The 13,785-nt window shown below is 37.9% G+C and overlaps 1 protein-coding gene across 4 annotated transcripts in view; it reads right to left on the bottom strand.

The window, feature by feature from the left end:
- Positions 1–13,785, bottom strand: part of LOC117399663 (collagen alpha-1(XXVIII) chain-like) — a 60,586-nt gene that overhangs the window by 36,542 nt on the left and 10,259 nt on the right. For all 4 annotated transcript variants that reach the window (XM_059022002.1, XM_059022004.1, XM_059022003.1 and 1 more), the window contains 5 exons: positions 11,566–11,610; positions 10,987–11,013; positions 10,636–10,680; positions 10,291–10,335; positions 5,601–5,654 (listed from right to left, as the gene is read on the bottom strand). In XM_059022002.1, the coding sequence (XP_058877985.1) occupies positions 5,601–5,654; positions 10,291–10,335; positions 10,636–10,680; positions 10,987–11,013; positions 11,566–11,610 (216 nt within the window). The remainder of the gene's footprint in view (positions 1–5,600; positions 5,655–10,290; positions 10,336–10,635; positions 10,681–10,986; positions 11,014–11,565; positions 11,611–13,785) is intronic.

The following is a 13,785-nucleotide window of genomic DNA, read 5'->3' as shown; positions in this document are numbered from 1 at the left end:
TCGTGTGCGGTAATTTGAATGGCAAATGTTATACAGTACCACTTACCTTACAATCAATTATAACTAATAAACTACTGTGTGTGATCACTTTCTGGATAAAAATCAGGGGCAGAGATGCATCTTGACTGCCCTTGACTGCACTTCCGATTTCAGTCCTGCTCGCTTCCAATGACGTAATCCGAGTAAAATCTGAGTGAGTATTGGTTTCAGAGTGTGAGAAATGGGTTCTCTGCACAACCCTTGTTATAAGATGAAATCCTATCAGTGGCGGCAGGTGGTCAAAAAAAATCAGGAGGCAGAAAAAAAGCAGAGGTCTTTAAGCCACCAGCAGCAGAAGAATCTTATTAGTCTATTCTGACTGACAACACTTTTTATATCTTCTTAACATTTTGTCCCAATTCAAAGCTGTTAATCGCATTTTCTCCACCAGCCAGCAGAAAAAAGAAAACAGTAGTCCACAGAAATTTATTCTAATAATCTTAACTGTTACACACTGCCAACATATGTTTCAAATACAACATGAATAGAGCATTTAGATTTCAAGACCACGTCATTTTAACATAAAATATTTTCTAAACAAAGTTGTTAAAGCAGGGGAGACTCGGACAAAAATCAAGTTAGGAGTTAGGAGGGACTAGGAGCTCTTAAAATAAACAAATACCCTGGGCCGGATGAGATCCTCCCAATAGTAATCAAATAAAGTTATTTACAAACCGCTAACTAAGATCATGCAACAGTCTAGGGCTGCAATGAAGGGTACATTTTGACCTTCAAAGGTTCGGAACACATTACTGAATAAGATACAGTGCGTGAACCCGTCTGACGAACCTTCGAAGGTTTAAAACCACCTTTGAATCCTTGGTTAGCGAATGAACCTTCGGACACAGCCCTACAAAAGTCTCTTGACACAGGGGTTGTACCGACAGACTGGAGAATTGGAAACATAACACCGATCCACAAAAAGGCAGACAACACCGAACCAGGTAACTACAGACTGTGATAGAGAGCGAATGAATCCTTGTCAACAATCTCACTCCTGACCTGAGAGGGCACGGTATAACAGGAACAGTGTGCCCCGGACTGGATGGTTTGACAGTTCATTCCAGGGTCAGTCGGAAGTCGGACATCCATAAAGGGTGCAGAGTAACGATACCAGAAGTCATCACCTTAATGCAGTAGGCGATGTGTCAGTCATGGACTGGAGGACACGTGAATGCACTCGCTACCGAAGGGGGTGTGACTGAGGGTATATCAGGGGATGTGGCCGAGCGATCTGTTTCTTTGTTATAGTTGTGAAAAGACCTGTAAAGGACGGTACCAGCCAAAAGTAACCATGAGTGTTTTTCATGTTGTATCTGTCTATTAATTGTCATGTAATTAATAAAAGACTAAATCTGGGAGCTGTCACTAATCAGCCAGCATCAAACCTGGACTACACTGCACTACTGTTTCACTGTTGCTGTATAATTCACCATTTGCACTAGAAGCACTCACTGTTGGAATTAGTGACTGTGTATGTGTATAGTGTGTGTCATTATTATTTCGGGACTGAACCCTGTGGGTTTTAACTGTGCCATACACATTGTTGTGTAAGGCCAGTTACTATTATTTGCAGCACAAATAAATAGCTGTTTTTCACTGTGAAGTCCCGCATAAAAGATTAATTCTCAAACTGAACGCAGTAGGGATTCAAGGAAATGCATGCACATGGATTAGGGAGTGGTTAACATGTAGAAAACAGAAAGTACTGATTAGAGGAGAAGCCTCAAAATGGAGTGAGGTAACCAGTGTACCAGAGGGATCAGTATTAGGTCCTCTGTTCTTCCTAATCTACATTAATGACTTAGATTCAGGTATAGTAAACAAACTTGTTAAATTTGCAGATGACACAAATAGGAGTGGCAAACACTGTTGAAGCAGCAAAGGTCATTCAAAATGATCTAGACAACATTCAGAACTGAGAAGACACATGTTAAATAACATTTAATATAGAAAGGTGAAAGGTACTGCACGCAGGCAATACAAATGTGCATTATAAATACCACTGAAATTCAAGAAGGAATCTATGCAGCTGCTTTATGAGATTGGGGTCAAAACTACTAACAACTGAACGACCAAGATGGGCCGAATGGCCTCCTCTTGTTTGTAACCTTTCTTATGTTCTTAAACATATCTATTTAATATAAATGAAGCAATTCAGACAAACTTTGGAGCAAGGTACATTACTCAGTTGTATCTTGAAGCAAAGGCGGCTGATGGAAAAACTCCGCCCCAAAGTAATTAAAAAAACAAACAGAAACAGTGCTCCCACAGTGTCGTCTGTGTGACTAACAGCGCTGACAGAGAGAAGACACAGAATTCCCTGCTTCTTCCTTTCTTTGGTGGATAAATAGTATTTTTCACTTTCACAGTTTAACTTCACAACTGATATGGTCTCTTGACTTGCTGTGACGCTTTATAGCCCAATCCAGATTTTTTTAATCAATAAAGTCATACCCTGATCATGCGCCCGCAGAGTTACTGAAAAGTATATAAAGACCAGCAATAAAGATGGTTATTTGCTACACCTCCAGTCAGCCAATCCACTCTGTCATACCAACCATTATGAAATAACCTGTTCTTATCAGCAATTTCAATTTTTGGTTGTTTCCTCCCTTCAGATTTTATCTTAGATTTTTCAGTATAATCTAGCATGGCAAATGGAGTCTTAATCAGCCAAACAACTGTGTTATCCTCCATTTTACATTTACCGCCTGCACAAGACATGCACCAAAATAAAACAATAACAAAATATATTGTGTTTCTTACCGTTGATGATAGATTATTATTATTTATTATTATTTATTTATTTAGCAGATGCCTTTATCCAAGGCGAATTACAGAGACAAGGGTGTGTGAACTATGCATCAGCTGCAGAGTCACTTACAACAATGTCTCGCCCGAAAGACGGAGCACAAGGACGTTAAGTAACTTGCTCAGGGTCACACAATGAGTCAGTGGCTGAGGTGGGATTTGAACCGGGGATCTCCTGGTTATAAGCCCTTTTCTTTAACCACTGGACTAAACAGCCTCCTGAAATGGTAGCTGTATTAGTCCAGAGATGATGGACAAAGAGAAGGAGATGTGATACCTTTTTCTTTTAATTTAGTCATTGCCAATTATTATTTATTATTTTCTCCCCAATTTGGAATGGCCAATTATTTTTAGGCTCAGCTCACCACTACCACCCCTATGTTGACTCAGGAGGGCAAAGACGAACACACGCTGTCCTCCGAAGCGTGTGCCGTCAGCCAACTGCTTTTTTTCACACTGCGGAATCACCATGCAGCCACCCAAGAGCTACAGCATCGGAGGACAATGCAGCTCTTGGGCAGCTACAGGGGTCGCTGGTGCGCAGTGAGCCGAGGACACCCTGGCCGACCTAACCCTCCCCCCCCCAGGGCGGTGCCGCGCCGCGCCCTCTGGAAGCTCCCGTCCTCGGTCGGCAAAGGAATAGCCTGGACTTGAACTCATGACGTCCAGACTATAGGGCACATCCTCCACTCCACACGGAGCGCCTTTACTGGATGCGCCACTTCGGAGCCCCCAGAGATGTGATACCTTTTATTGGACTAACTAAATAATAATTAATCATAAACTTTCGAGACCTCACCCGAAGAAGAGACCTTGAGGTCTCGAAAGCTTGTGATTAATTATTATTTAGGTTAGTCAAATAAAAGGTATCACATCTCCTTCTCTTTGTTTACCGTTGATGCAATGCAAAACGAAAAGATGCAGTTTCAATCAACACTAATACTCAGTGTATTATAGTAGTGCTTCAGCAGGGGGCTGGAGGATGTGGGTGGTTCCTCCAATTAAAATCTGTGTTCAGATCACGCAATTTGGTACTACTGTGTTTAATGGAAAAGTACTTTTTCTCAAATTTTAGCCAATAATTGTATTTTATTTTATTTAACATATATATATTTTTTTTCTTTGAAAAGTTGAGGAGGCTCTGCCTCCCTTGCCTCCTCTAAGGAGTCTCCACTGAATAAAATGTGTGCAAGCTTTAATGCATTTTTCATCAGCATATTCTTCTTTACTTGACAGCTGCACTTTCAACAATACTACTTTTGTACTAGGCACTCAGAAAAAACTGGATACAGTCCATCATGTGGGCAGGATTATCCCACGGTCAGAACTTTCTAATGTTCTGGCTATGGAAAGAGATCTGAATGTGTCAGGAAGTCATAAAACTCAATACATTGGATGAGATTATGGATTTCTAACTCTCCACAGCCTTGCTGTACAGTATGTAAAACAAAGAGGTTTTCTGTATTTCTTCTCTGTATATTTGTATTTTATTATTAAGCGTACCGAGAAAAACAGGTCTTAGTCTGGCCATAGATAAATGAATTGTATAGTACTGAACTGTATGCAGGAATGCTATAATAGTTATTTGTTCTTTGTTCCTCCCACTCTCAATTATATATGAGTAGCCTCTTCAAAATTTCACATAAATCTGTCATCATTTCTTGGGAGTTCCTTGTTTAAACATCTTAGTCCAAGATTCCCCTCCTCAGATGAGATGCCACATTTTGTTTTAGCTTGTGTACAGAACAGTTGAGGGAACAGCAGTTCATTGAGATCAAACAGCATGCCAACCCACAAGCTATAAATCAAGGATTATTCGGCTTTTAAAATGTCCCTGTTCTAACCAAAACTGAAATGTCTCTTTTTAAAGATGACAACCCCTTTAAATCCCTTTTTTTTAATTTAGTCGTTGCCAAATATTTTTATTATTTTCTCCCAATTTGGAATGGCCAATTATTTTTTTAAGCTCAGCTCACCGCCACCACCTCGGGAGGGCGAAGACGGATACAGGCTGTCCTCCGAAGCGTGTGCTGTCAGCCGACCGCTTTTTTTCACACTGCGGACTCACCATGCAGCCACCCAAGAGCTACAGTGTCGGAGGACAACGCAGCTCTCGGGCAGCTTACAGGCAAGCCTGCAGGCGCCCGGCCAGACTACAGGGGTTGCTGGTGCGCGGTGAGCCAAGGACACCCTGGCCAACCTAACCCTCCCTCCCCCCTGGGAGCTCCCGTTCACTGTCGGCTGTGGAATATCCTGGACTTGAACCAGCGATGTCCAGGCTATACAGTGCATCTTGCACTCCACGCGGAGCGCCTTTACCAGATGCGCCACTCGGGAGCTCCTAAATCCCTTGTTTTATTCCTGTTGAAATTCGGCATTGTGCAAACCACAAACAATAAAAACATTTAACGACAATTAAAAACGAGAAAGAACAAGTAAAAAAACCCCAAAACAAAAGAAAATGATGACAACATATTTGTAAGTAATGCAAATTCATAAAGAAAAAAAATACCAAAAAAGTTATGCTAACTACAACAAAAAAATAACTTTTACAGAAGTTTTACTTTGAAAATGAAAATTCAATTGAAGTAAAATTTAAACCTTTAGTTATGTATGCCATGTAGCTGTTGGAACCGAAGAGCGACACACTCCTGATACAGTCACTGTGATAAAGAAGTGTCAACAAATTGGCATTTAAACTGATAGATTTTCCTATCTAATGTAAATTAATTATAATTATTCCTTACTTTAGGTCCAGGGTTTCCTTGAGGGCCTTGGTCACCTGTAGGTCCAATTAAACCCTATGAACAAAACAGCAGCTCAAATGAGAGCAATATCATATTCTGATTGTTATTTTGCACATATCATTGGCATGACAAGTTGCATGATAATACCCCTCAACCACCAAATGCAATACTATCCTTGTTCTGCAGCACTCACCCAGTCATCAAAAAACAATACAAAAGTTCATAACATTATATATTTTAAAACAACTGAGTAGTTGAACATGTTCAGTTACATTTCAAATGATGATAAAACATAAAAGAATGTGACAAATAGTAAACAAAGTAAAATCTAAAATTAAAATGTCTGTATTATACATTTGACTTTTAAGGCATTAAAAACAGCAAACAAAACATGCATTGTATAAGTAAAAAATAAGAATAGCAATCTCTTGCACAGTATATAAGCACATTTAAAATGGTGCCTTGAAAGTGAGTCTAAACTAGGAAACATAACTGGAAATACATTAAAATTGACATTACGGTTGTAGCAAATACAAAAAGGCCTAAATATAATCCCTGTATACTGGTTCTTTCAGAGCATGCTCATTGAATTTATAGCCCTTTCATTAAAAAAATGACTGTCACTATGCCAGCGCATTGGGCATTCAACTCAAGAAGTAAAGAACGATTAAGCAGTTCTGTCCCAGCACTAATCCTATAGGACAAAGTCTGCTTTAAAAAAAGAATCATTTACTGCAAGCTTCAATTCACTGCTTTTGATCTGCACGCTAGAGCAGAATTACATACAAGCCTGGTTTCACAGTCCATAACTGCACCTTTGTGACGCTGCTCAAACTCAATATGCATTTTAACATGATTTGGTTTGTGTACTTACTTTAAATTTAAACTCTCTATTAGGTCAGCTTCCTGTTTAATTAAGCTTAAAATTCCTACTGTCTGCTTGAAAGTTGAGTGTAATGTTATGAATACTTACTGTACATACAGACGTGCTCAAATTTGTTGGTACCCCTCCACAAAAAACGAAGAATGCACAATTTTCTCTGAAATAACTTGAAACTGACAAAAGTAATTGGCATCCACCATTGTTTATTCCATATTTAATAGAAATCAGACTTTGCTTTTGATTTTTTATTCAACATAATATTGTAAATAATAAAACAAATGAAAATGGCATGGACAAAATTGATGGGACCACTAACCTAATATTTTGTTGCACAACCTTTAGAGGCAATCACTGCAATCAAACGTTTTCTGTAGCTCTCAATGAGACTTCTGCACCTGTTAACAGGTAGGTTGGCCCACTCTTCCTGAGCAAACTGCTCCAGCTGTCTCAGGTTTGATGGGTGCCTTCTCCAGACTGCAAGTTTCAGCTCTTTCCATAGATGTTCGATAGGATTCAGATCAGGACTCATAGAAGGCCACTTCAGAATAGTCCAATGTTTTGTTCTTATCCATTCTTGGGTGCTTTTAGCTGTGTGTTTTGGGTCATTATCCTGTTGGAGGACCCATGACCTGCGACTGAGACAGAGCTTTCTGACACTGGGCAGTACGTTTCGCTCCAGAATGCCTTGATAGTCTTGAGATTTCATTGTGCCCTGCGCAGATTCAAGGCACCCTGTGCCAGGCGCAGCAAAGCAGCCCCAAAACATAACCGAGCCTCCTCCATGTTTCACTATAGGTATGGTGTTCTTTTCTTTGAAAGCTTCATTTTTTCGTCTATGAACATAGAGCTGATGTGACATGCCAAAAGGCTCCAGTTTTGACTCATCTGTCCAAAGGACATTCTCCCAGAAGGATTGTGGCTTGTCAATATGCATTTTAGCAAATTTCAGTCTGGCTTTTTTATGTTTTTCTTTCAAAAGTGGAGTCCTCTTGGGTCTTCTTCCATGGAGCCCACTTTTGCTCAAAAAGCGACGGATGGTGCGATCAGAAACTGACGTACCTTCACCTTGGAGTTCAGCTTGTATCTCTTTGGCAGTTATCCTTGGTTCTTTTTCTACCATTCGCACTATCCTTCTGTTCAATCTGGGGTCGATTTTCCTCTTGCGGCCGCGCCCAGGGAGGTTGGCTACAGTTCCATTGACCTTAAACTTCTTAATAATATTTGCAACTGTTGTCACAGGAACATCAAGCTGCTTGGAGATGGTCTTGTAGCCTTTACCTTTACCATGCTTGTCTATTATTTTCTTTCTGATCTCCTCAGACAACTCTCTCCTTTGCTTTCTCTGGTCCATGTTCAGTGTGGTGCACACAATGATACCAAACAGCACAGTGACTACTTTTCTCCATTTAAATAGGCTGAATGACTGATTACAAGATTGGAGACATGTGTGATACTAATTAAAGAAACTAATTAGTTTGAAATATCACTATAATCCAATTATTTATTATCTTTTCTAAGGGGTACCAACAAATGTGTCCAGGCCATTTTAGAATATCTTTGTAGAATAAGCAATAACTCATCTCTTTTCACAGCTTCTTTGCTTTATTCTATGACATACCAAAGGCATGCAAGTATACATGATAAAATAGCTTTTAATTTCATCACTTTTCAGGAGGAATGAAGCATTATTTCAATGAGCTGTAAGGGTACCAACAAATTTGAACACGTCTGGATCTTATTATTTTTCCGCTGAATTATCCCTACATTTTTGTGACATTTTTCATATAAACCTGATGGTTCTGAGGTGCAAAGGTTTAATAACTGGCAAATTATTTAGGGTGGAACAAGATTTGATACAACCAGAAGAAAAATATTTTACTGTAACATGGCTTTTAGACATGGCTTTACTGATGAACTATTCATAGCTTGAACTAAAAATAATGGGAAATTCACAATACTAATGCTAGTGTTTGATGTAAAAGATGTCACAACATTGAGTCACTAAAATCATTGTTATGTCAATTAAATGCCCAGCTATAAAAAATGTACATGTATGATTATTATTATTTTTGAATTCTGTAGCTAAGCCCCTCAACAGAGGATTATATAAAAAGGGTTTGTTTTGCCCTGGGTTAGTTATGAGGTGGACTTGGAAGGGTACAATACACTCCCACTCCACTGTCAGAACACATACGACCACACCATGCAAGTTCTCAAGTGCTACTTGAATCCTACCATAGATTTTTGGAAAACAGACTTAGGGGTAGATGTACTAAGATGAGCCAGTCGCAGCACAAACATACCGCATTTTGCATTTTCATTGCGACAGTAAACTATACATTTTTTCATAGGTACTAAGAGAAAATATGTTAACCGCAATATACTAATTTAAATATTTGTTGTGTCTTCTTAGCGAGATCTCTAGCATACATTGCAAGAGCAGTGCGACATTGTTCAAATAAACAGCGGGAGTTGAGTTGTGGTTTTGCTGCAGCAGAGTGTGCCCGAAGGAAAACGTCTATACCAAAATAATATTGTTTTTGTTAAATGTAGATGTCCTCTGTACAATGCATTCTGTTCCATATTAATTTTACCTATTTTAATAGTGTTAAATATATAAAAGATGAAAGGCAGTTTAATCCCATCAGATTCTATAGTGGGGCCCCAACCGTCATCTCCAAAAAGCTTTTCATAATCTACAGTAGCCCCTCGCTAAACCAGACATGTTTGTCCGACATAAGGTGGTGTCGGGTTTAAAAACAATACAATAAAATCGCACACACATACATTTACAGTTCTTGATGAATTTTAAATATAAATCATTGCGCTGAAATAACACTAATTTGTTTTGGGAAGGCTACACATTGCATTATGTAAAAATATAAATCTGTACAGTAGGCCTATACAGTACACAGTACAGTAGTAAAATCAAATGAATACCTAGCGCACTTTCTTTTTACTTTAGCCTACTGGTAACACAAAATAAATCATGCTGCTGGATGCAAATAAAAGATTATTTTAAATTGAAATTTAAAATTATTTTATTTTAATTATTATTTTTTAACTTGGCATACTTAGTAGCCTAGACAATTAACACCCAATAGATCATGGACCTATAAAGATGCTCAGAATGAGCTGGAGGGGTTAGTGGCACATGTGTGCAGTCTATTGCTCCCAACATGCTGGGAAAACCAGAAATGTCATAGAAATTTGTTTTCAAGGCTTGTAAGTACACCCTGACTTTAGTGAAAATTAGGTACTCAAAAATGCATTGAACACAACTGGCAACGCACGAGAAAAAGCGGACTGGGAAATGCCACTTTCAGAAGTTCTGAACAAATTGATGCAATTGTAAGTGTCGCAATTGTCTGCAGCTTTAGTACATCTCATTATAATATTTGTGAACCCTTATCTCCACCCCCTTTTTGCAAATGTATGCAGGAACGCTCATAATTACATATTCATCTAAGGTTGAACTGCAAAGCATTCCCTAAAAAGGCTAACAGCATTGCGCATGTTTAGTACATTTCACCCGAGACTTCCAACTCGTTTGTGACTATTGTGACAGCCGCAACACTTTAATACATCTACCCCTTAAAGGCACACTTCAGTTAATTTACATTGTAATAGTAGTAAATCTCTTACCTGGACGTTTTTGCTGGAATAGTTAGAAAGCATGACACAAGAGCTATGTCTATGCAGAAACACCACTAGTGAATACACATGCTAGCATATTAAGTAGTAAGAAATTAAACATGCTATGAATGTAAAATGCTGTCATGTTTTACTAAGCAATAAAAAACATACTTTCTCTCCTCTGGGTCCCCTTGGTGCAGGTGGTCCTTCAGGACCCTGTATAAAGTCAATATATATTGATTAAGAGATCACATTTAAAGGAGATACCAATTTCAGTGGTTAAGTAAAATAATTAGAAAATAAATTGTGTTTTTATATATCGAAATCATGGGAACTAATGAAGGTCAGTAAAAGGCGAGAGAGTTTTTTTTTGTATTACACCACATGAACACCAATTACCCCCCATATGGAAGGGTTGTGAATATTTATTCCCACATGAAACCTCAGAACATTATTATATTATGTAGAACTTAAACTTAAAAAGAAAAAGATATTTAGAAAAATGTTGTGACTTACCCTATCTCCTTTTGTTCCAGGAGCCCCACATTCACCTCTTTCACCCTAAAAGACGACACATGTTACTCATCAGCACATCACTAATTCAAGAGGACAGTGATGAACAAACTCATTAGAGATGCAAGAATTGCTTTTTGAATGCAGAGTGGTAATCAAAATACAATTCACTGAAAAGATGTTAATCACAGCAAACTGGTGCTGGATGATTCATCAAGGATATTTTAAATACCATGCTGTACTATATTTATATGAACTGAATGTTTCATGAATGTTTTTTTTTAAATTTTTTTTACACACAACAAAAATTATTGTACAGTTATATATGCTTCCTGCACGTGCTATGCAACTTACCTTATTACCCTTAAAACCAGGTCTGCCCTGTAAGAAATATAAAAATGACATTTTAAACTGTATGATTTGAATAGAATATTTGTCAAATGCATACAGATTCTTAATGAGCAGGAAAAGACTAGTGGGGCCAAGAGGAAATGTTTGGTCATTTCAGAAGTGGAGGCAACAGATATTTATAAAGATTATAAATCTGAAACATGGACGACATTAGGGCTGTTTTTCTTAAGGACTGTTTTTTTTAAACCCCTTTTTGACACATTAAATCAAGGTTGTGGTTCATAAAATCTTTTTCAACTATTTAAGAGAGGGTAAGATCATTAGTCAAATCACAACTCTCATAAAAGCCCTTAAAATGTTTTGAGAATAGGGCCTGCTATCACAAGGATTTTTGATTCCATAAAACAGAGCAATTCCTTTGGTGGAAAAATTATAAAACACATTTAAATCAAAATAAACCAAAATAAATAAATAAATAAATAAATAAACCAAAAGACAATTCCGTTGAGAATAGATTTTCATTTATAATGCCAACCTGGCCAAAAAATATAAAAACACTAAGAGAAAATGAAGTAATTATACCACAGGGCCTTCATTTCCAGGAAGTCCATTGATGCCAGAATCACCCTTTCAATAAAAAAGAACACATGACAGTTAAAATAATGGTTAATGGTTCTACAACTAGTGTTAGTGATGTTAGTGTTCAATAAACCACAGAACAGACTTGAGCATCAGAAAGACTTAATTTATCATTCCACAACAAAATATTTACTTCACAGGATGTGGTGTGGAGATAAATATAAAGGTATATATCAGAGTTGCAAATTTGCCGCTATGGCGCTAGATTCCAGCGCCAGGTGTACCTCATATAGCACCAGCTATACACCAGTAGACATGTTTAATTTGTTTTTTATTCTTTAGCAACCATAGATGATGATACTTTCTCACTGGGTCTAGATTATATGTGACCCACCCACACTCATCATCATACACAGGAGAGAAGGTTTGTGTCATGTGGGAAGTTTAACTGCAGAAACTGGTCGTAAACATGTTTAGCAGCAGTAGGCTCTCTGGTGCTAAACTTTCAAAACAGTTTAGCACCAATTTTCAAAACGAGTTGCACCGCTCGTGTATATTCTTTGCAAAACAGTTAGTTAATGCATCAGTTACGGTTGATGTTAAAATGCCAAAAGTACAGAAATGCAATGTTAGGGTCTTTAACCCAAATTCTGCATCCCCCTCCCTCTTAGAAGCAGCGGAAGGGGCAAAGCAACACAAGCAACCACAGACAGCCATCATCAGGTAAGACGAATAACATACAACTCTCTGCAGATAACACAAGAGACATCTGTCATCATGGTGCACTAGGCGTATGAGGTCCGTTGCCATGTCAGTGTGGTGGGGGGGATGCCCCAAGTTGTTAAATTTTAAAAAAATGGGGCTTTACATTGGCACGGTATACAGCTATGGCCAAAAGTTTATCATCTCTTGAATTTTATTAATTGAGATCTAATTTAAAAAACAAACAAACATATGAACATAATTTAGATCTGTTATTTAACATCATGTAATCAAAGAAACTACACAATATCGCAAAAGTCTACATGAAGCCATAATAGTAGAACAGTACTTCATGGTAGATTTCAAAATGTCACATTTATCAATTTTTGTATATGGAAAACAATAAAGCGGTATGTAATTCAATATGTTAACATAACTTTATTCAGCAGGTTTCATTTGACTTTATGAAACAAAACTTGTTAATTGTAGACTATAGAGTGTAATGATCCTTTTTAAGGATTTGTATGTCTTTAAGGTGTGTCATTAGCTCTGATATAAAATGTCTTATGATTGTGTAACTTTGTAATATATATATATATTTTTTGTAGTGCATAACATTATTTATTCGTATTTTTTTTATATAACAGAAAAAATGGGGTTGGAGGTGTATTGCAATTTTAAAATTGATGTTTGATTTTTTTTTTCTGTAAAAGTCTTCAACTCTCTTCAAAATCAATTTGCGGTTCTTGATGACAGTCCCATCCTATTGTTTGATTGCTAAAATCTCTTTTTTCTCAATGATCCGTCTTTGGCTTTCTTCATGCCTCAGTTGTTTTCAATAGTTTTCTCTACCAACCTACAGTTGAACGACCGTGTATCCGCAGTAATGTGCTTTCTTACTGTCTCGCCGAGCTCAATGTATTCAATTCAGAGCTGCTGTTTGTTTCATTTCCCTTCTTTTCTTCATGAGGTCTTTCGTCTCTTGCGTGATCTTCTGGTCGCATTTTGTACTCTGTGTTCCAGCGATGCGTTTTGCTGTTTCTGCAAATACTTGCATCACTTCCTCATAGATTTTCTTTACCTCAACTGCTTCATCTTTTTGCAGATCTTGAAGAGCACTGAATCTATTCTTCAGTTCCAGTTGAAACACCAGGCTTTGCTTCTGGAACATTTCTATGTTGATTGTGTTGGATTTCGTCACCACAAGTTTCGCTCTCTCTAGTGCTGTGTTAAGGTGTATTTTATATTATAAGAGAGAAAAAATTGAAATGGCAGTGGGCCGGACATGTAGCAAGACGAAAACACCATTGCTAGACCAAGGAGATACTAGACTGGATCCCAAGAGATATAAAGCGACCAAGAAGAAGACCTCCAGGAAGATGGCAAGATGGAATTAGGAAACACGCTGGAGCAACGTTGATGAGGGACGCAGCAGACAGGCTTTTGTGGAAGAATCTTGGGGAGGCCTTCATCCAGCAGTGTTGATGTTTGATTTATATATATATATATATATATAACCCA

This window comes from Acipenser ruthenus, chromosome 4 (assembly GCF_902713425.1).
Source record: "Acipenser ruthenus chromosome 4, fAciRut3.2 maternal haplotype, whole genome shotgun sequence".
NCBI lineage: Eukaryota > Metazoa > Chordata > Actinopteri > Acipenseriformes > Acipenseridae > Acipenser > Acipenser ruthenus.
This window is presented reverse-complemented; position numbering and strand designations above follow the sequence as displayed.